The following is a 23,816-nucleotide window of genomic DNA, read 5'->3' as shown; positions in this document are numbered from 1 at the left end:
ACATGTGCTCAACAATACTGAAATTGCAGTATGGCTTGAAATTGTTGTCCGCAACCTTGCGTGTCTAAAACATGGCCCGAAATAGCCTCAGATGGCCAAAATCTCACAACTCTACTTGCAAACTAAATCATATAATAATCTAAGATTTTCACTCTACCCTCCTTGCTTCTTCTCCTTTATTTCAACCTTGAAAACTAGCCTCTCTTAGTGGTGCTACTCTGATACCACATCAAGAATCGCGTGGTAGGGGAACTTTCTTGAATTGTTGTGCCAAACACACACCATACACACAAGAGAAAGCTCACTCAAGAACACAAGAAGAGAGATGGAGGCCAAAATGTTTTCTTGCTAGTTTTTCTTCTTCTTCTTCCACACACAATACAATATACACAAAGTATAGTTAAGTTGCAACAAAAAGGAAAGTGGCATGCTGAGTCAACCAGTGCATAATTGACTATATTAATCAACCGGTGTTATAACTATGTCAGTTATATGTAGGTGCCCGGGGAATTCACTGTATATATACCATCTATGTCACGTGCATTCAAGGCCTATTCATATCCTTATCTGTGAATTTTTCCTTAGTAAAATATAAGACTTTTCTATTCAATCTATAAGGAACCCCTTTATATGGGATCCTTTTGTATGTAAAAAATTATGTAAAAATGATATTTTAAAAATCCGTTATGTTAAACCCACATGATAGATACATATATTTATGACTAACCTCCTTGGGGGTAGGTGCAACAGACTAAATATGATAAGTGATAAGTTAGTGGCTATGTGAGGATCATAATAACCACCAACATACTAAGTGTAGACATGTGGACCCATCTAGCTAGGTAGTCCATCATCAATGTCCGCACATGTTGAGCTTGCCATCTCAACACTCTTGCTCTCACTCTCTATTCCTTGCCTACTTTGCTCATTCTCCCTATTGAGACTTCAAGCTCGTGTGCGTGACCACCGATATAGTCTTAGTTGTGTCCAGCTGTATCAATAAGTGTGGGACATTAAATAAGTCGGTGGATTAATGCTATGTGTGAATGGTCTTATAGACCTTAAACCTTAGAGTGTTGTATTCAATTTGATATATGAGTTATGAATAATAGGAAAATATGAGTGGAGAGCATACGTCTCCTTTCAATTGCTCCAATCCTTCTCACATGGTATCATAGCCATGAATGGGCTCTCTGGAGCAAGAGGCTGTGAAGAAGACCTGAAGAACTTGAAGGCCAGATCTCTGTGAAGAGGAGTAGACTGCCATTACTCATGCTGAGTAAGTATCAGGTCATTTGTATTCCTTTTTGCTATTGGATTGTGCCAAGGTCCTATCTGGAGTATTTAGAGGCTTCATTGGCTACAATAGAGAGAGCATTAATCATCAGTGGACTGAAGAATTGTTTAATATACCCCCATGTTGCATCACATGAATTGTATCTACTGTCCTAACTACTCCTATGGCTGCAAATTAGTAAAGTAGTCATTGTTCAAGTGATCTACAGCTTGTATACCCATTCTGGAAGGTACTTGAAGATTCTAACATGCAAATGCTTGATCTAGAGATGATATATGAGCTAGAACAACTGGTTACAGATCTAAAACTATTGGTAACATAGAATATATAGCATATGCTTTACATTGGAAAGGTTTTGGAGCTCTTGGACATGTCTGGAAGACCTCATTAGAGCATAGGTATGCTCAGGGAGACATGTACATTGGTTGTCATGCTTATGGGCTGAAGTTTTTTGAAAAAAATACTCAGATTTGGAAGTATTTGACAAGCTAAAATCTATCCTAGAATTTCTAGCACTACTATAGGGCACCGTTTGATCCATTTATGCCTTGGAATGATGGTTATGTCTAGCTAGAATGGTGGATGAATGTCTAGGCAATACTCATGTACACTTGGGCATGATTAAAAGGATTAAAAATTTAGTTTTTGAATGCAATTACATATTTGAAAATTATAGGCTGAAAACTGTCATAAAACTGTGGACAACACACATGATCTTTGCCTGAAGCACTACATAACATTGATTGGTCTCTATCAAATGTATGGTTTTTTGGGATATGTCTAGGAATGTTTGGAGCATTAGGACAAGCATTGAATGATATTGAAAATTGAAGTCTGGAAGTGAAAACAAATGCATTTAAAATGTCTTGGCTGGTTACAAACAGTAAATGCAGTCCATGACATCGTTTCTTGAAGACAGAGTGTCTATGGTTGTATGAATGGTCAGGTATTAACCTTGACACACTGAAGCAAATGTATGAAGTGACTTGAAGACATTTTGAGGTGGATAAACCTTGCTTTGTTGAATATTTGCTGACTACAATCTGCAGGCAAGATATTTGACACTTGATATTTATGCACTAATATGTGCCCAAATGATCATGTATGGAACCCTACATGTACTAGCAGCAGATGTCTGTGAGCTTTTGGGACATGTATGACATGCATACACCTTGTTTTTGGCTGTAAATTAGTTGATGGTCATTTACGCCTGCAAATTTCAGATTCTATGTATGTACCATGGCAATAAGGTTGCATGATACAGACTTAAAGCAATCACATGGTCTATGTACTAACTGATGTACCTACGGGTTATGCCACATGTTTGTGGATGGTTTTGAGATGTTGATGGGCTGAAATAATCTAGTTTCAATAGTGAATTTGTTGCAAAAAATTGTCACAAATAGTTAAAGTCTACAGTTAGTCTGTTAGACTTGTTGGCTTGCAGGTAGTCAAGCATTGTTTGCAACATGGCAAATGCAGATAGAACCAACAATATAACCCAGATAGTGGGGGAAAAGCTTGATAGCAATAATTATGCCATATGGAAGTTTCGCATGGAGAATTTCCTGATAGGAAAAGGATATTGGGACTTGGTGACATGTGTTGAAGCTGAACCTGAAATTCCAGAGAGGAATCCTACAGTTGATCAAAAACGAGCGCACCGAGCTTGGTTGGAAAGAGCTCGCAAGGTGCTACAATGGTTATCTCTATGTATCTCAGATGCTATGGTAATGCAGACCATGAACTGTAAGTCACCAGCAGATGCATGGAACATATTGATCAGGTACTATGTCACAACTACTAGTGCCAGGAAGATACAGTTAAAGTAGAAATTCAACAACATGGAAAGAAAAGGCAGATGTATACAGGATTATGTCACAAAGATTAAGACTATTGCGGATCACTTGGCATCCATTGGCACATAGGTTGAGGATGAAGACATGGTTACAGTGACATTAAATGGTTTGGGATATGAATATAAGTCATTTGATACTTCCATCTCTGTGCGGGCTAAAATACCAGATTTCAATGAGCTGGTTGCATTGCTTATTCATGAAGAGGTTATTGGCTACAGGTTCTAGCAGCTCCAAGAACAAGGATGATGTCTTTTATTCGCATCAACGGGGCCATGGCAACCATGATAGAGGTTATGGTTCTGGTAGAGAAGGCCAGCAAAATGTATCTCATGGTCATAATAACCAACAAGGTTCAAATGCAAGAGGAGGTGGAAATTTCAAAGGAAGGGGGAGATCTAGCCCTGGAGGCAGAGGCTCCTGGCAGTAACAGTGCCCATCTGACAATCCTAATAAGGATAAGGATTTTCACTATTGTGGAAAGTATGGTCATATTGCCAAGGACTGCTGGAAGAAGTAGGGCAATCAAAGAGGCAAACAGCATGGACATTATGCATCGTCTAGTCAGGCAGAAGATGCATATGGGGATAGATTGTTTGCCATGACATATGTGAAAGATAGGACTGTTGAGAAGTCTTGTGAGGATGCAGTTTGGTACATTGATTCAGGAGCATCAAATCATATGATGCCTCATGGTGTCTGGTTTATTGACATGGTGCTTGCAAGGAATGGCTATGTAGGCATAGGGGATGACACGCAACATAGCATAGAACATAAAGGCAAAGTACCTTGGGTAAACTATGATGGTAGGAAGAAGAACTTACATGATGTATTGCATGTCTCGTCAATTGCTAAAAATTCTATTATCTATGGGTCAGATGACTGAGCATAATTTACAGGTCCAATTTAACAATCATGGATGCTTCATTGAGGAGTTTGGTAATGGCTGCAAATTGATTGCTCGCGGTCATAGGAATGGCAGGATGTTTACTCTCGATGCCACTTTGCCACAGCTGAAATCAAAAATGTTTGCCCATGGTGGCTCTAGCATAATTAGAGACTTGGAAATATGGCATAAGAGAGTGGGACATGTTAATCTTCAACGGCTGCAAATGATGCAGAAGAAACAGCTTATGGTAGGTTTACCCAAGTTTCAATATACAGATATTGGTCTTGTCTGTGATGCTTGTCAGTTTGGTAAATAATCAAGGTTGCCATTTGTCAGGCATGTAAGAAATAGTATGTGACCGTTGTAGTTAGTACACTCTAATGTGTGGGGGCCAGTTCATAATGCATCTATGGGAGGCTCTCGAGAGGCTCCAGGCACTATGGACATTCATTGATGACTTCAGTCTATACTTGAGTTTATATACTAAAAACAAAGGATGAGGTGTTTGCTATTTTTCAATAGTTTAAAAAGCAGGTTGTAAAGGAATTTGATTGTTACGTCTCTTGCTTGAGATCTGACAGTAGTGGGGAGTATGTGTCAAATGAGTTTGACAGTTTTTTGGCTAAAAATGGCATACATAGGCAACTTACATGTAGCTATACTCCATAGCAGAATGGGGTAGCTGAAGGAAAGAACATGATATTGATGGAAGCTGCTCGTGCAATGATGAATGAGAAAAGTATGCCGCTCTATTATTGGGATGAGGCTGTTATGACATCCATGTATATCTTGAATAGGACTCCCACTGCATGTATTCATGATATGACACCATTTGAGAAGTTGTATGGCTACAACCCTGATATCGGTCACATGAAAGTATTTGGATGTCTTACTTATGTGCGTGTACCTGATGAGAAAAGGAAAAAGCTGGATCCAAAAGCACATAAGTGAGTCTTTATTAGATATTCGCAGGAGAAGGCATATAAATGCTATGATCCCTCTACTAGGGATACACTAGTCAGTAGATATGTTATCTTTAATGAGATGGCCTTTTGGTATGCATCACCGGCTACAGTTTCATCGGATATGCCTTCTACACATGTTTCTACAGTTGATTCGCAACAGAGTACTGTAGTGACAGGCCCTAGCGGTTCGACAGTATCTCCATGGACAGGGAGATTATGGAGCTCTAGCTCACTGTCCACTGACACCACTATGTCAGTGAGGGGGAGATATGATGTGGTGGACAACAAAGCAAAAGAAAAAGTCACTGATGATACATTTGGTGTGATGACACTTGGCCCGATGACTTCAAGCTATGACTCAACTGACGGTCTAGATAGTGAGCTTGGTTTTCCGACATTGTATATGCCTGGCATTAGGTAGAATAGGTACATTCTGCCTCATGAGAGAGGGGAATCGAGTAGTGCACCATAGCTTAGATGATCCTAGAGAGTCAAGTACCCTATGTATAGGCTGACTTACAGTGGTTACTCTGCAACGCATTTTGCTTATATGACAAAGGTGATAGAGGTCAAAGAGCCTACTACATTTGCTGAAGTAGTGATGGATAAAAATTGGTGCACAACTATGGAAGAGGAGATAGATGCTTTGGTTGAAAATAGTACTTGGGATCTTGTGCCACTGCCAGAAGGAAAGAAGACAACTGGCTGCAAATGGGTCTACAAAATTAAATGCAAGTCGGATGGCAGTGTGTAGAGAGGTATAAAGCCATGCTAATTGCTAAAGGATATGCTCAGCAATATGGTTTAAATTATGAGGAAACATTCAACCCTATTGCCAAGATGGCAACCATAAGAAAAATGATCGCATTGGCTACTGCTAAAGGCTAGAAATTGCAGCAGATGGATGTTAAGAATGCATTTCTCAATGGTAATCTAGCAAAGGATGTTTATATGGATCAGCTTGAAGGGAATGTACACCCTGATTTTCAGCATTATGTATACAAATTGAAAAAAACATTGTATGGGGTGAAGCAAGCTACGAGAGCCTAGCATGCAAGGATCAGTAGTTACTTGCAGAGTTTGGGATTTACTATTGGCAGGGCTGATCACAGTTTGTTTACAAAAAAGACAGACAAAGGCTTGGTAGTGCTAGTCATCTATGTCGATTACTTGATAATCATAGAGTGATGATGACTTTGGGATACATCACGTTATGCAGATGCTGAAATCTGAATTTGACATGAAAGAATTAGGTGAACCGAAGTATTTCTTGGGTATTGAGGTGATCAAAATTGAAAATGGCTTATGGTTAATGCAGAAACACTATGCCATCGAAATGTTGAAGAGATATGGCATGGCTGAATGTAAACCACTAGATACACCTCTTGGTCAGAATGTCAAGTTGGACATTAGCACTGGAGCTGAATTTGATGATGTGACTATGTACACGCATATGGTTGGTAGTTTGATCTACTTGACTATCATTAGGTCGGATTTGAGTTATGTTGTCGGAAGTCAATTCATGCAGAAGCCCAAAAAGCCACATTTGGATGTTGTTAGACGGATCATGCGGTATGTAAAGTCCACTGTAGATCATGGGTTGTTCTATGAGAAGGATGAGGTCATGAAACTCATTGGTTACACAAACGCGGATTGGGCAGGATTCTCATATGATCATAGATCTACAAGTGGTTATGCCTTTGAATTTGGAAGTGGAATGATCAGTTGGAGCAACAAGAAGCAACCAACGGTTGCATTGTCTAGCACTAAGGCAAAGTATAGGGGTGTTGCATTGGCAGCATGTGAGATTGCATGGCTGCTTAAGATTATGGCTGATTTGGACATATAGGTGGATGCTCCAGTGACCTTGTTATGCGACAATCTTAGTAGTGTACTCCTAGCAACAAATCCAGTGTATCACGCAAGGACTAAACATATTGAGGTAGACTACCATTTTATTAGAGAGATGGTTCTTAAAGAGAGTAGATCTCATGCATGTGAAGACGGATGAGCAGGTAGCAGATATCTTTACCAAGCCTTTGGGTAAAGATAAGTTCAATGTTTTTCGACAGCTACTTGGTGTGCAGAGGCTGTCTTGAGCTTGAGGGGGAGTGTTGAGACTTCAAGCTCGTGTGTGTGACCGTCGACAGAGTCTTAAATGTGTCCAACTATATCAGCAAGTGTGGGACATTAAATAAGTTGGTGGATTAAGGCTATGTGTGAATGGTCTTACAGACCTTAGACCTTAGAGTGTTGTATTCACTTTGATATATGAGTTATGAATAATAGGAAAATATGAGTGGAGAGCATGCATCTCCTTTCAGTTGCTCCAACCCTTCTCTCTCTCTCTCTCTCTCTTCTAACACTCCCCATGAATACAAGCAAAGAAGAGGACACATTCTCGTGATACCTCTCCTTTTTCTTTGTATTTTAGATTCCAAGATCCTCTTACTTCTACTTATCTATAATCCAGCAAAGTGAAAGAGAAGAAGGCAAGGAAGAAGAAGAGAAGAGGAAAAGTAAGAATGATAAAGGTGGTTTTCTCACACATACACACACTCTGTGTGTGTGTGTGTGTGTGTGTGTGTGTGTGTGTGTGTGTGTGTGTGTGTGTGTGTGTGTGTGTGTGTGTGTGTGTGTGTGTGTGTGTGTGTGTGTGTGTGTGTGTGTGTGTGTGTGTGTGTGTGTGTGTGTGTGTGTGTGTGTGTGTGTGTGTGTGTGTGTGTGTGTGTGTGTGTGTGTGTGTGTGTGTGTGTGTGTGTGTGTGTGTGTGTGTGTGTGTGTGTGTGTGTGTGTGTTGAGAAGAAGGAAATAAAAGAATAGTTAAAGAGCTCTCCAAATATTTCATAAATAATAATGAGTTGTCTATTGATTTTTAACTTAAAATACACGGGATTACATGATAGGTTTTTGTGACTATTTTCTCTCTTGTCTTATCTACTATAATGCTTGTAGACCTTTGAATCTTCCTCACAAGATGTACATTTAGAGTGCACAACTATGCCTAAATTTACAAACTTACCCATGGGTTTATAGATGGGTCAATAGAATTTACCCACATATTAATATACAAATTGTATGGGGGTGTGTCAGATGCTCTGGTTTGACTTTAAAATGGTTTCAATATAATATTCACTTTGCTTATTTTGAATATTTCAGGCTCATTTTATATTTTTAGTAGTTACTATTTTGAACATTTTGAGCTCATTTTATATTTTTAGTAGTTACTATTTTGAACATTTCGAGCTCATTTTATATTTTGAGTAGTTGCTTATTTTGAACATTTCAAGCTCATTTTATATTTTTATTAGTTGCTATTTTCAATAGTTTGATGCAAATAAAGTAATGATATCTCTATTAAAAAATGTGTACAGTTGCATCCTTGTGATGCTTTAGCATCGATGTTCAAAAAGATCATGTAACCTACTCCTTACAAAACATTGGCTATCTTGAGCATCTTCACACACCTTAAATACATGACATTTATTTTTCAACCTACTAAAAATAACTAAGGCCTCCTTCCTACCCCCTTTAACTAAGTAGCTTATAAACATTCTAGATTTCTAGGAAATAATAATGAGGTTCCTATTCACACATAGGGATCTAAGAACTAATGCTCTAATGATGTTCGGGACCTTTAACATCTCTTTGTCCATCTTTCCCATATCACCAAACAATGTTGTCTTCATCTTGACACCTACATTGAATCCATAATTTTGCGCCCATTGCAGTACTTTCTTTCAAATTGCTTGGGAAGTTGCACAGTGCCAAAGTATATGGAGAATTGTCTCCTTAGACTTCAAGCACATCGTGCATACAGACCCAATCTTTGTAAACTTCCTAATCGATCCTTAGTTGATAGTTTTTTCGGTGAAAATTTCCATAGGAGGGTGTTAAGTTTGTTGGAGTGTGTCACCTTCCACACTCTCCTCAGTCCTAACTTTACATCTCCATGCATTGCAATGCTCATTTGGCAGTTGAGCTTTCCAATCCTCTTTCAACTTGATGAAGACATCCCTCTCCCGAATGTCAAGGTCCTTTCTACCTTTGACTTGCAGTGCTCTCTTCCCTCTCTTAGCCTCTAATGACTTCAAGAGGACAAGCTAAAGTTGCACCTTTCTGACTTGATTGGAAGTGAAAGAATGTTGTGTGAATTGAGAGGGAGCATAGACTAACTCTCAAAGAGGCTGAGTGGATGTAGAAGCTATTTTCAATACTTTTTGAAATTGGTTGACATGCACCATAAAAAGTAACATGCAACCTATAGTTTCTATTTGTATGTAAAAGGAGAGGCCCAGAACTACCATTGTATATTTTCTCCCTTCTCCTCATGGACTTAATGTATGGCTTGAGTTCATCGCACTCTAAATACTTTAGTTGAGTAAAGCTCTCATGCACTTTCGACTCATGTTGTAAAGGATGTCCTTTTACATTGCACATAAGGGTGTTCTCATACACCACATTTTTAGCCTGTTGGAATTTTTATTCTTAAGTACTCCTTGTGGTAGTTGCACACCCATTGAGCTCTAAAAATTGTACAACCAGCATGTTATTTTTCTTTGGTTATGCCTTAGTCTGATGAAATGCAATTATCAATGTCATGTTTGTGGTGGCAAGGATGAAGTACTAAAATAGGTATTCATTGGCTACAAAAATTTGCTTCTTAACCATCCATGTCAATATGAAGAGAGTAGAAGTCCCCCTAGAAAAAAATCACTAAACCTTGGGATAAAGTCACTTGTTGAGGGGTGATCTAATGTAGAGAAGGGGAATGGTGAACTCTAGTTAAGCTAATAATCAAAGCTTTTATACTAAAGCTTTCAAAAGGTTACAACTCATCACAATGCGAGTGAGGCACATCTTTTAAATCAGGCGATCAAATTTGTTCTAAATCATCTCCTCATTTTCATAGATGAGTCACCGATGCCTTAGAGGGTTATCAAGTTCTATTTGGCTCACTAACAAAAGTTAAAAGAATTCTTTTACATGATTGAGATTGAGACATTGAGATAAGATGTATATTATGTCTCAATAGAAGCAATCAAAGGGATGCCACTTCTCCTTTTTGTTTCAATTCCAAGTAATAATTTTTCTCCTTCTTTACCCTAATTTGAACTTATTTAGTTGTTTCTTCTCATTGCACCTCCTCCTTCCTTTTTAAGCTTAATAGAGTGAGTTCTCTTGAGGAACTTGAGTGAGAAGAGGAAAGTAGAGAATGCCTCTTTGTGTGGTATAGGGGAGCGAGATGGAAACCATCTCGATTAAGTGACCCATACAAATCTCCAATCTATTCATGTGATAAAAAGTATAACTACTCTAAATGCAAGAAGCAAAATGAAAGATCACTTGATAGAGGACCCTTGTGGAGTCTTATTAGAATTGGATGATCCCAAAAGAGGGATGGAACATAAAGATGATCTATAAGCATGCAAAATGTTGTATGAGTTAAGTGTGTATAGAAGGGATTTTTGTTTCTTTGTGCTACTCATTGCTTTTTTCCTTAATTGTTTCTTGATAATGTTGACGTTCTTTCACTCAATGTTGTGTCTTCATGCCCACATGTTCATCATGTAGTGATTTGTAGAAAATATTCTTTTAACATGCTAACACACCTTGGTCTTCTTAGTGGGGTTTCTTTAAAGCTAAGCAATTCACATTGGAGTACAATATTCCTTATCTTTAAGAAATAATATATTCTTATGTTATACAACCATGAAAGCTTATAACGGTTGAGCTTAAGTGGAGTCAATGTCAAACATGTAGGATAGTTGGCATCCTATAAAGACACGACAATTTGAAAAAGAAATATCTATCATCATCATCATGTACTATACTATTCTACTTGTAGGTTCTGGAGCTCGTAAACCTTCAAATGGCCTCTCAAACTAAAGCATGATTGGAACCTAATCTGAATTTTAAAAAATCCAGAGGAACATGTGAAAGAGAAATAATTGTGTGTGTGTTAAGAGAGAGGAAAGAGAGAGAATAAGTGATTGAGAGAAAAAGGAAAGGGGGGGAGAGAGAGAAAGAGATGAGAGAGAAAATACAAACAAATCTAAGTGAAAATTTTGAGAGAAAGAAGGGAGATAGAAAAGGATAGAGAGAGAGCTTGGAGACAAAGAAAGAGAAGGGAGAATCACAACATCCCAAACTTGAATACATAGGGATGAAGAAGTAAGGGAGGCAAAGTTGATTTGCTATCGAGAAAGAGGGAGAATGTTAACATCCCAAACTTGAATACATAGGGGATGAGGAAGCAAGGGAAGTGAAGATAATATGTGATAGCATGGCAACTTTGCTTCTTGGTTCAGGACAATGAAGTGACCTAGCATTCCTTAGTATAATATACTGCATGAAGAAGATAAAAGACAATATCTACTTGCTTTGATTGTTCAAGTGAATTTGATATTTTGGAATTAATGAGAATAGGAATGCAATGGTTGGTGATTCAATCAAGTGCTGGTTTAGTTATTAGTATTGTCATAATTTGATGCCTTATAATGAATACTTACCAATAGATCTATTTTTCATTGCATATAATCATAATCATGCAAGTATGGTTGTAGCAAAGCACTCCTCAGTGAATTATAGATACATCTGTTAGGAATAGAGACTCACATGACATATATGCATGAGCTCTTTTCTAAGACACTTAGGTAGCAAAAGAATATATTTTGGTAGGGAAATGAAAAGCAAGCTACTATTTCACATGGACAATTGCACTTTGAAGTGCTATAGTGAAAGATCCATTCAAAGCATTGAATTAAATGACTCACATGCTACATATTCAAAAGTGCTTCTTGATTCTCATGTCGGAACTTAAAATCGTTGACATCAGACACATGCCAATTGCATTTCAAAGTTGAAGCACTAAAGGATTGAGCTAACAACAAATGGAACATGACATCTAGGTTAAGCAAAAGATGATAATGAGTTGGACCTAATCCTTTTATATAAAGGTTCAATGACACTATTGACCAATAGTTAGGAGCCCCTCTATGTGTTATGCCTAACTTCATCGGTGGTTCCCTTAATGTTTCAAATTCCAAGTTTGAAATGTTAGGTTAACACTATTCAAGAACCTTTATTGCATAAGACATGGTCATATTCAAAAAGTGGAAAAAAGAATGATATGTTTATGCGTGTAGATTGGCCCATATTGCCATTCAACAAAAGTTGAAACGATTATAATTCGGATTGCTATATGAAAGGTGGAAGTTGGATTGGGCTTGTGATTGTGTATCTTGAAATGCACAATTGCTACTTCAAGTGCAAAAATTCATGAGGGTGATGACTTAATGGGGCTCAATGTTTATCTAAGGATCTAAGGAGCATGTAAGGGAATCCATAATGGTAATAAAAAAGGGGATTCTCTAAGGGTGGGTAATGTTGTAAAAGGTATCAACAACATGTGGCAAGAGAAATATAAGAGCATCAAGCATGAGAGTACCAAATAGGAGGGAATTGACATTCTATATGTAAAAAGTTCGTATTGGGAAGAAGGAAGACAAAGGCCTTCTTGGAATTGTGGGGAATGTGAGAGGGAAAGTTGGGGAAACTTTTATTATCCTTATTTTGAATTGATTAACTATGTAGACTGCTAACTACATATGCTTTTTGTGTTGAGCAAAAAGACAGAGTTTCCTTCTTAAGTCCATCTTAGTAGGACAAGTGTCAATAGGACATAAACATTAAAAGGATTTTGTTAATTAAGATAGTATGACACCATGAAATCAAGTTGTATCTACTTATGATTATTATTGGTGTTTTGAGAAGTCCCTCATGCTCCTTATGACGTTTGTACAAAGATGCTAAACTTCAACAAGTATTCCATGGCATGTTGTTGGTAATAAGTTTTTAACTTAATTATATATTGATTACTAATTATGTGAGCCACATGAATTTGAAAGGAGTTGGGGGAAACATTAATTCTTTGCATATTTTGCTCTATGAACCTCCCTTAGGACTCACCATGAGTAGCATGAGAATTTATTTCCACCAAAATTGTCATATTGATATAATAACAGGAGTAGCACTAGCAATTGTACGCACCAAAATTGCCATCTTGATATTATTAGATGTGACGGAGAAGTGTGGGGAAAAGCTAGTTGTTGGCATGTCTAAACATGATCTTGAACAAGTTCAAATGCTATTTTGCATTTGCATGTCAATGAAAAAGAGTGACATTCTAACCAAGAGGCTCGTTTCCACCATGATACTTGGTGAACTAGTGCAACTAGGTAATGACATGACACAATGGTTCATCTATCAACTAGTACATAATTTGAATGATCGATCGAGAGATGATTTAAACAAATTTAAACATGGAGGGCATCAAAATAGAACTTTAGGGCATGATGCCATATGATAGGGGCAATGATCCAAATTTACAGAGGAGTTTAGCTACATTTCAAATGGAAATAGAAAGAAAAGCAATTGGCAGACATTTCGATTAAAATTTCAACGGGCTTTTGAATGAGGCTGATACAAATACTTAATCTTAGGGATTACGAAAGTTTGCATTGACGGCTCAAGGGGACTAACATAAACTTTTTTCTCAGCTGGTAAAAATAAGGGCAAGTTCCGAGTGCGATCGGCTTTGATTTTAAAATCTATATGCAATGTTGGTTTCAAAACTAAAAATTCAAAAAAAGTGCCAATGTTTTTGAGGGCAAATAAAATTCCACCTGAGATTTTAGAATTCTAAGAGATAGAAATACACCGAAAGAGGCAGCTTTTGTTAGCAATTGGACGAAGTTACTATAAAGCCAAGGCTCGGAGATTGAGAAATTCTTATGGTTAAAGTGTGGGAGAGCAATGTTTGAATGTTTGAATGGGAATACATCAAAAAATGTGTGGGATTTGTGTGTGTATGCGGTGGAGGCCGTCAAAGGTGGTGGCCGGCAAGGAGGCCAGGGTGGAAGGATCCACACGGAGAAGTTTGAGAAATCTTCCAAGGTCCTTTGAGAGCCAGCCAGAGAGAGAGAGAGAGAGAGAGAGAGAGAGAGAGAGACAGGTGTGCTTTCTTTCAGACAGAGGGGGAGAGGGGGATATAAAGCTCAGCTTTTGTACTTCGTCCCGTGGCCAAGAGAGAACAATTTGTTGCAAAGCTCTTCTTCCTCTTCATTTCTCTGTCTTTTCTTGTTTGAAAGCATGCCGCCTTAGAGGGATTCCGCGTTCCCCCCTCCCCTCCTCCTCCTCCCCCCCCCCCCCCCCCCTCTCTCTCTCTCTCTCTCTCTCTCAGGTGCTTCCTCGGTTGCTTCGTAGCCTTCGTTGGTAGGGAGTGTCTACAAAACGAGAGAGAGAGAGAGAGAGAGAGAGAGAGAGAGAGAGAGAGAGAGAGAGAGAGATCCTCTATCTCCCTGCCCTTCTTCCATGCCCAGTTCCATCTCTTCCTCTTTTCAGGCACCTAAGCCACCCCTTCGCATCCATGTAGACTAAACCTCCCCCTCATCCAATTCCGTATCAAATCAGAACTATGGGTTGTGTCTGTTCCAGGACCTCTCAGAATCACACCCGGTACTCGGCTTTGCAGCGCTCTGCCAAACGCCGTTCTGTGGACATTGAACAGGAACAGAGTAGCCACGTTGTGTCCCTCACATCCAGCTCCTATGGCATCCTTAATGATTTGGGATACCTTAAAGTAGAAGAAGGCAGCTTCATCAGCCTACCCAAGAGGAGGAAACAAGCTTCCACGTATGCTCAGGATGGTGCACACATTCGTGCTCATGATGAAGAAGAAGATGATGATGATGACAGCTTCATGTTCTCTTCTGGAGCAGCCCTCAAGCATGCCAACCTGCATGCTCAGGATGATCCAAGATCACCACTCATAGATCATACTGTGAACATGGAGACAATCAACACATGGGAACTTATGGAAGGCCTGGAAGATCACCAATCCAGTGGCGGTAGGACTCCATCGCCGCATCTGAAGAGCATCTCTGGTAGAAGTCCTTCCCCACATCTGAAGAGCAGTGGTGGTAGTCATGTCGGCAAGCTCAGCATCCCTGACAAGGCTATATCCTTCACGACTTTAGCACAACTCGACTCGTCTGTGGGTGAAATGGGCTCTCCTGTCTGGAGAAAATACTACATCCAAGAAAAGCCCCATGGAGGGAAGGATCGCACCTCACCATTCTCCATGTCCTCTGCTATGCTGTCCCCATTTGAGGAGCCTGAACTGGTGAGGACGATCTCGACTGGAAGTTCTCTTGTGGATGTGGACGCAGATGCCATCAGTATGTCTTCGATTGAGCCCCTTGATGCCGCCAACAATACTGGGCTCAAGCTGCTGTTAAGCCCTGCAAATTCACCTTCTTGTTATGCATCCCCCCTGAGGACGAATGCAGTCAATCACTCGACAAGTCAAAGCTTTGATGGCAGTGGCGATCCGGATCAATTCTACAATGGTTCGATCCCAAGAGTCAATTCCAGCAATTTTGATGTCAAGAGTCCATACAAGAGCCCTGACATGCAGAGAAAATCTAGCAGGCAGCCCAGTATAACTAGCATTGACAGCTTGAGAGGGTCAGGAAGCCCTCTATTTGATCCTGCTCTCATGGCTACCTTTGAGCAAGCTCTTACGAGTTCTGCCACCACAGTGCACCCAGAAGACTGGTACAATCAATTGCTTACTGATTATTCGAGTAGTGCGACAAACTCGTCATCATCGGATAATACTTGGGCTTCATCTGACATCACCTCCGATGCGGATAGTGTTCCAAAAAGTCACAGGAGAGGTATGCCTTCAACAGAACCTACCATGCTAGATATTATTGTAAGGGGTTCAGAGCCACTAATTCACATCAACATCGGAACTTACCATGCTAATATTATTGTAAGGGTTCAGAGCCACTAATTCACATCAACATCCTCAATAACGGAATCTAAGTAGGGCTAAAAACCATAGGCTTTAATGACCGAAACTCGATTCTGTTTATGAGCCTATGGTAATCTGTTTGCAACTTGCAAGCCAGATGGTCTTCGGTTTAATACTAATTTTCATGATGGTACATAATGTCTTATCTGCATGCCGTTGCTAAAGCATGTAGGTGTAGGTGTTAGGTGTTAAGTGTTATGACAGTCTTCTCAGTGCGAATGAGTAGTTTTGGATCAGATGAATGAATGCGCGAGATGTATTAACTCTTTAATGCCTACAAGATGGTGACCATTGTTCATTGAAAGTTCCTTCTTCCTTTGGCTTCGTGTCTGCTGCTACAGGGTGCCTGACGTATGTTTTCTTGTCCAGCAGCAATGTAAATGTAGATTTGTGTGGGTTAGTGAACATGTGTACTAGGGAGCTTAGCCAGCTTAAGTTCATGGGCGCTGATTTTAATGTCTTCATAATGCGTGTTCCAGGGAGTCTAATTCACACGCTGTCTTCTTAATGAACATTGGCTACTTTGGCTGTGTGCAGAGAAGAAGTTGTCCTGCTCCAAGATTATGCCAGTCGATGAAGAGGATTTAGGCAAAGATTCAGGTCTGCTTGGAGCTTTTGAGGCAAGGTGTCCACCCAGAGGTGAGGGCAAAGTGGTGCTGTATTTCACAAGTCTGAGGGGCATAAGGAAGACATATGAGGACTGCTGCAACGTGAGGCTGATACTGAGGGGCCTGGGTGTGCAGGTCAGTGTACATGGAAAACAAATTTTGGGCATACCATAGTTTAACTAGACTGACATAACCTGCAACAGGTGCTAATGATGTTTCTCTCTCTCTCTCTCTCTCTCTCTCTCTCTCTCTCTCTATGCTTCAATGCTAAACCGTTACTGCTCATACTATCAGAGGTTAACATTGTATCAAACCTCAGTGCTATCTCTATCTCTTTCTCCATCTTGCTCTTATATTTCTCAAATTTGGCAGGCTGAAGAACCAAGCAGCATGTTTCGTTTTCAAAACAAGCACTTGATCAAAAGGCCAATCGATTGTTCTCGATACTAAAATCTGTTTTTTTTTTTTGGGGGGGACCGGGGGGATGCTGGTTTGCGCAGGTGGACGAGAGGGACGTGTGGATGCATGGAGGGTACAGGGAGGAGCTGAAGGAAGTGATGAGGCATGGCAGCAAGGATGACGGTGAAGAAGAGGCCCCCGGTGGCAGTGGCAAGCGGAGGGCGGCGGGGGGAGGAGGAGTACCGCAGCTGTTCATCAAGGGGCGGCACATAGGAGGGGCGGAGGAGGCGAGGCAGCTGCACGAGGATGGGGTGCTGGAGAGGCTGCTGGAGGGGGTTCCGGCGCGCGGGGAGGCGTGCGAGGCATGCGGCGGCGCGCGGTTTGTGGCGTGCGGGGCCTGCAGCGGGAGCTGCAAGGTGCGGGAGGGCGGCAGCGACGAGGTGAGGCGCTGCCTGCACTGCAACGAGAACGGCCTGGCGATGTGCCCCCTGTGCAACGCGCCTTAATCAAAGTCACTCCCTCCCTTAATCACCCTACCCCCCTTCCCCCTTAATCCCCTCTTAATGACTTCCTTAACAAGTTCTCTTTCATCACACTTACTAGGGGCACCATGACTCTCATCACACTACTACTAGAGGCCCCGCGCAGCTTCCAGGAGTATCAAGTCCTTGCTTGTGATGCTCCTTTTTTTGGTTGCTCTTGTTGTTTGTCATCCTGTTGGCCACTTTGCTTGCCTCATCATCCACCATGACTTACAGTCGTTGCCTCTTCGTCTAGGACCCGTCCCCACATTTCAAAACCTCATAATCATTTGCTTCCCATCTCCAATCATTGGAAAGAGCATAGAGCCTCGCGGCCTCTTATTGAGCAATCAACAAGTGTGCCTTTCTTGCCCTCGACAACAAACAACCCTCAATCAACCTTGCCTCCCCCATCTAGACAATGATAAGGACAAATCACATATTCCACCTTTCAAGCATCTCCTCATATGAGCCAGCACACACCAACATACACACATATGCACCCACGCATGCCACTCCTAGGTCTTGTTTGGTTTTGAACCACCACATCTTTTGAATTTGGTTTCGTAGCATGAATCGAAGGCCTGTATGGATTTTGCTATAATGTTCAATTTTCCCCACACCTAAGAGCCTAGGGTTGATCCTATTGAAGGGCACTTAACCTTTTCATGAACAAGAATGCAAGTGTCCATTTGCATGTCATGATCATCAACACCTATGTAAAAATGTCATTTCACTTTTCCATGTAATGACAACACCTATGCCTAGTATTTGTATGTGTAAAGGTAAGGTGCCTTTTTGCAAGAGTACTTATGAAAAGTAAAGATAATATAATTGCCTTACTCTATGATTGTAATTTCAACTTTATGGAATTTTGTGTATGGGTACATGTTGTAAAGAAGGGGTATTTAGCATTAACAAATTTTCTCTAAATATTTTAGAGGTTCTTTGTGGTCTTCATAATTCAAATATTGTTGCAAAACTATTATGATGAATGTCATTTCCTATATAGTCTAAGAGTAGACCAACATTGTAATTTATTATTTTTGATTTGATGTTCATTAGAAGGGGTCTTTAGCATTGACAAGTTTTCTCTAAATATTTTAGAGGTTCTTTATGGTCTTCATAATTCAAACACTCATGCAAAACAATTATGATGAATGCAATTTCCTATCTAGTTTAAAAGGAGACCAACATTGTAATTTATTATTATTTATTTGATGTTCATTTTATTAAAAATAGACCAATATTGTAATTTTGCATTTTTGAATTGATGTTCATTTTTTATCTTTAACATACTAAAGTTGTCACTTTTTTAATAGTCCAAGGTGCCAAAACCAAACAAGGGGACATTATATCACTTAGATTTTGGATTCCCTAAGGGAACATCTCCAAATCGCAACGATTATTAGCTAGACAAATTGAGGGTGCATGTGCGTTGGAGGAAAGCACTTTTGTTTTTAGGTAAAGTTTGTTGGAAAATGGATTTTCCATGAAGCTCGCTTTCTAGTGTTTTAAGAATTCAACATCGTGCTAAAGAGTTTTGTGAATCATTGTGCAAGCAACTATGCATGTTTTTGTCTAACATGCATTCTTTTGTGTTTGCTCTAATATATATGAGTATCGAATAAGCCAAGAGGTGTCTCTTGTGAAATTGATGATTGTCTTCCCTCCATTGTAAGGAAACTAAGCATATGAGTATCAAATGAGCTAAGAGGTGTGTCTTATGAAATTGATTATTGTCTTCTCTCTAGTGCAAGCAAACTAAGCATTCAATTGGGTTAGGCCATGATGATGTTTTAGAAATGCAATATAGAGATGTATTGATGTAAACAAACACCATAAATCATGTTACGTTGTTTTCTTAAAATAAGTTGGCTCAAAAATGTCTTTTAATCTTAATATGAGTTGCATGAGGCAAGTCCAACTACCAAAGTGTATGAAGTAACTAAGGCCACATGTACAAGTAGGTAGGATTCTCTGAAACATCCTTGAAAAGATGATACTTGCACCATATATGAGAGATGTACCAACTTACATCTAACACATATACCCTTATTGAAGCCTTGTTTGCCAACATTCTCTTGCTAGGAAGCCAATCGACCAAGAGCCTCAATATGAAGAAGCATATCGTTGTTGCTAGTTGAAGCTTTGAAGTTTGTAATTTTAGAAACTCATTGAGTATACCAAGCTCTTGATTAGTCCATGCCCCACACATTGTTGGCATGCTCCTCTATCCATTCCTCTCATAAGGAACAAAAACAAAGCCTTGTTTACAAAGCTCTATCACAACTCTCCCTTTAACATGTGAATCCAAGAGGACAAGTTTGTCTTAATTATTTTTGGGCAACCATGTCTTGTTCACACAATCAAGCAATCCAAACTTGTCTTTGCCACCTTAGAACATGGAAATATAACCATCAACCTTCATGCCTTTACACGTGAAAACCTTCATCAATAAAATTTGACTTTTAGCCCAAAGGAAAAATCTTGGGGGTGGAACAACATGTGTTACTACTTATACCCATAGGGGAGGATCAATATTATTCACAATATGACCTACCAAAGTTGGCCCAAAGGCCAATGTTATATAATATCCCAATTGTGAAACGAGATATCTAACTGTTAGACTAAAAGATGGATCCCCAACCATGCACCCATAAGCACCACATGAATCATACAAGTTAGAACTATTAGCTAAAAACATACAATCATTGTGAATAGCACACTCCCTCCCATTGTGAAGGTTTGCATGAACCCTAATGGGATGTGGAGATGGCAGCCCACATGATTGTCCATGGTCTCACCCTACTCAATGATGATTATTATGATTGGGCAATGCTCATCACCATGAATGGTGAAGCTTCATGCTTTCACTTGTGTTTTTTAATTGTTCAATGATGAAAAGATGTAACTTTTAAAATCCATACTATCCATAGAGAGAGAGAGAGAGAGAGAGAGAGAGAGAGAGAGAGAGAGAGAGAGAGAGAGAGAGAGAGAGAGAGAGAGAGAGAGAGAGAGAGAGAGAGAGAGAGAGAGAGAGAGGAGCTACATTAGTACATTATTCACGTGCTATGCAAATGCAAGTAAGAGAGCTTTGAAGCTACATGTAACTTTATTAAAAATGTACCTCCCAAATGAGTTGACAAAGTGTCCTAAGATCTATGTGGGAGAGAGAAAGAGAGAGTGCTTTTTGCACATTATGTTGAAGGCCATAGCCATAGTCATGTGTAATCTTATAGCATGTGAACATGAGCAAGTGTCATTAGCCTTGAGGCTTATGAGTTGTTCATTTGTATTAGTGTACATATGTCTTTGACTTGTTTGGGTACTATAAAATATTATATGTTGGAATCAATCTCTTAGGCTAAGGTTGCCATTAAAATGCCCTCAAATCATATTGATGCCCCCCATGTCTTGCACATGCATGTATGTGTGTGAGCTTGCCCCACTTTGGCAAACATAAACTCTCTCCTCACCGAGTTTCAAAATTCTCTTAATCCTTGAAAACCATTAAACTCTTCCTTTCCCCATTCCCCCCTAAACATTGAAACCTTAGGCCACTCTAACAAGATACTAGGCCCCATGGCTGCCAAAACACTAAAACCCTTGCAAAACTAACTCTCCCTCCTCAAAACCATAAACATGTGCCTCCCACAAAAAAGGCCCTAATCACTACCTAGAATACCTTGGCACTTGAGATACCATAATATCTAGTGCCCCCAAACATAACTCTCTCTTCCAAAGGCCCTAAAAACTAATACTCCCCTCTCGTAAACATATTCCCCCCCTCCCCAAACCCTTGAAATCGTAACCTCCTCATAAACTTATTTATGACACTTTTCCTCTTTTAAATATATTGTTTCCCCTCCCCCAAACCCTTGAAGTTATAACCTCCTAAGCTTATTTGTGTCACCTTCCCACAGACACAGACACAGACACAGAGAGAGAGATAGAGAGAGAGAGAGAGAGAGAGAGAGAGAGAGAGAGAGAGAGAGAGAGAGAGAGAGAGAGAGAGAGAGAGAGAGAGAGAGAGAGAGAGAGAGAGAGAGAGAGAGAGAGAGAGAGAGAGAGAGAGAGAGAGAGAGAGAGAGAGAGAGAGAGAGAGAGAGAGAGAGAGAGAGAGAGAGAGAGAGAGAGAGAGAGAGATGTTATCAAAGATGGGGATCATGCTAGTAGATTATTTAAAATGTAATTATTGGTTGATAGAAATTCTTATGCCTCAATATGGTTGGTAGTGGATGTGATTGAAGAGGGCTATCTTGTCCATTGTGGATGTGATGTGGGAGGGGGTTTTATGGACTTTTATAAATTAGAGTTTTGGAGGACAATGGTTTGGGACATAAGGGGTGGCATGAGATTAAGGTATTTGTGATAGTGGGCAAATTATGATATTGAGCACAAGTTAGATTTAGGTTTGGGAAGAACATTACTAGCAATGGTGGTCATAGGGATAGGTAATTTATTCCCATAAACTACTTCAAAAGGATCTTTATTAACTGTAGAATGTGGGGTCTTATTGCAAGAAAATTTAAGAATAGGTAGATGTTGATCCCAATTACTAGATTTGTCAATAGTGCAGGATCTATTAAGGTAAAGAATCATACGGTTGGTCACTTCAGAGTGTGACCATTACTCTCATGGTGGAAAGTTAAAGTAAAATCCATATTAGAACTTGATTGTTTAAAGAGAGATATCTATAAATGATTATAAAATTGGCTATCACGATCAAATAGGCTAACCTTAGGAAACCCATGATGAGGTAATATAGTGTTAATAAGTAACTTAGCGGCTTGTGGAATGGACAAGGTCTTTCTACGGGGAATGAAAGAATACTATTTACTAAATCTATCGACAATGGTTCAAATCATATCATGAATGAGAGGATGTAGTAGGAAGACTAGTGATAAAGTTCACAAAAGTTTATTCCCATGGACCATTAGGAACTAAAAGAGGCATAAGTAAACCACATGTTTTCCCACTATGATTCTTAATTTGTTGGCACACAATGCATTTAGACACAAATTTTATTAAGTCATAGTTCATGGCAAGCCAATAAAGATACACTTTACATGCAACTATCATAGATTGGATATCTCTATGTCCCATATATGTAGGTTGATGCATTTTAGTCATAACAACAGTTCCAAAAGGTACGATAATGCATAGCTTTCTTTGATAATATAAAAATCCATTCATGTAAGAATAATCATCAAAGACAGTGGTATTAGTATTCTAAAATCTTTGCCAAATAAAAGAGAAATTAGGATCTGAAATCTATGTAGGAATTATAGCATCAAAGGTTTGAATTTCAATAGTGGAGATATGGTTTAAAATACATACTTTTGAGTTTATCAAATCCAAGCAAGTGATGTGATGTTATACTTTCTACGACTTAATGCATCTACAACAATATTAACATGAACTAACTGATATTTGATCATATGATGAAAATTTTGAATAAAGGAAGTCCATTTAATGTGTTGGTAAAAAATTAAGGATTGGTTTAGTAAATGAATTATGGCTTGTTGATCAATTTTTATAAGAACTTCAAAACCCCATTAAATAATATTTCTAGATATCCAAAGCATGAACTACATCTAGTAATTTTTTATCATACAATATACTCTATAGTTTTATTCAAAGGGTTTTAGTTTTCAGCTTTCATAGGCAATAGGATGATCATTTATCCTTAAACTATGTCTATGCCTGAACCACTAGCATCATGACAACTAAAAAGAAAGGTTGGGAGAAATTGGGTTACTGAAGATTAAGTACATGGGCCAAAAGGTATTGCAAAGTATCAAAAGATTTTTGCTAATTAGGGCCCTAGTGAAAAATGATATTTTTGCACAACAACATGGTCAAAGGCATACATGATTTTTGCGTAGTAAATCAAACACAATGAAAACAAGTATATTATCAAAGAAAAAAATTACAAGACCTTGGTAATCTTAAAAAATTCTATTAATTATCTGAGTAAATGTAAGTGGTACATTAGTAAGACCAACAGTCGTAATAATAAATTCATAGTGACCAAATTGTGTCTTAAATGCAATCTTAAATACATTGGTGAATCCATAAGAATTTAATGATATCTTGACTTAAGATCTATCTTGCTAAATTTTTTAGCTCCTTTATGTTTATCAAGTAGATAATCGACTCTAGGAACTTGATACCTTGTGACTTGGATAGCAAATCAATTGATTTGGGTCTAAGGAACCATTGTGACATAAGATTGCATCTAATCCTTCAATTAAGATGTTAGTGTGCACATGAAACTCCTTCAACCAATTAAGAGATTGCACAATAGGTGCTTCGATCAAGCATTACTTCAAGGTATTAAAAGCTTATTTGAACTTTGGACTCCATATGAATTCCACATTCTTTCTAAGAAGC

At 39.2% G+C, this 23,816-nt stretch overlaps 1 protein-coding gene across 1 annotated transcript; it reads left to right on the top strand.

Annotated features, from left to right (window-relative positions):
• Positions 1 to 14,222: 14,222 nt before the first annotated feature.
• On the top strand, positions 14,223 to 18,201 carry LOC148019149 (uncharacterized). The gene is made up of 3 exons (XM_087660674.1): positions 14,223 to 15,749; positions 16,427 to 16,632; positions 16,998 to 18,201. The coding sequence occupies exons 1-3, from the start codon at positions 14,486 to 14,488 to the stop codon at positions 17,400 to 17,402; spliced, it is 1,875 nt and encodes a 624-aa protein (XP_087516800.1). The 5' UTR covers positions 14,223 to 14,485; the 3' UTR covers positions 17,403 to 18,201.
• The last annotated feature ends 5,615 nt before the right edge of the window (positions 18,202 to 23,816 follow it).

The sequence above is a fragment of the Lygodium microphyllum genome, chromosome 20 (genome assembly GCF_053477565.2).
Source record: "Lygodium microphyllum isolate KBCC chromosome 20, Lygodium_microphyllum_v1.1.10, whole genome shotgun sequence".
Taxonomy (NCBI): domain Eukaryota; kingdom Viridiplantae; phylum Streptophyta; class Polypodiopsida; order Schizaeales; family Lygodiaceae; genus Lygodium; species Lygodium microphyllum.
The sequence above is the reverse complement of the archived record's forward strand: the minus strand, read 5'-3'. Positions and strand labels throughout refer to the sequence as shown.

Bases quoted from the DNA above. Each gene is read 5' to 3' on its own strand.
- LOC148019149 (XM_087660674.1), top strand. From the start codon at position 14,486: ATGGGTTGTGTCTGTTCCAGGACCTCTCAGAATCACACCCGGTACTCG. The intron at 15,750-16,426 runs GTATGCCTTCAA...GGCTGTGTGCAG, and splicing joins TCCAAAAAGTCACAGGAGAG to AGAAGAAGTTGTCCTGCTCC. The intron at 16,633-16,997 runs GTCAGTGTACAT...TGGTTTGCGCAG, and splicing joins TGAGGGGCCTGGGTGTGCAG to GTGGACGAGAGGGACGTGTG.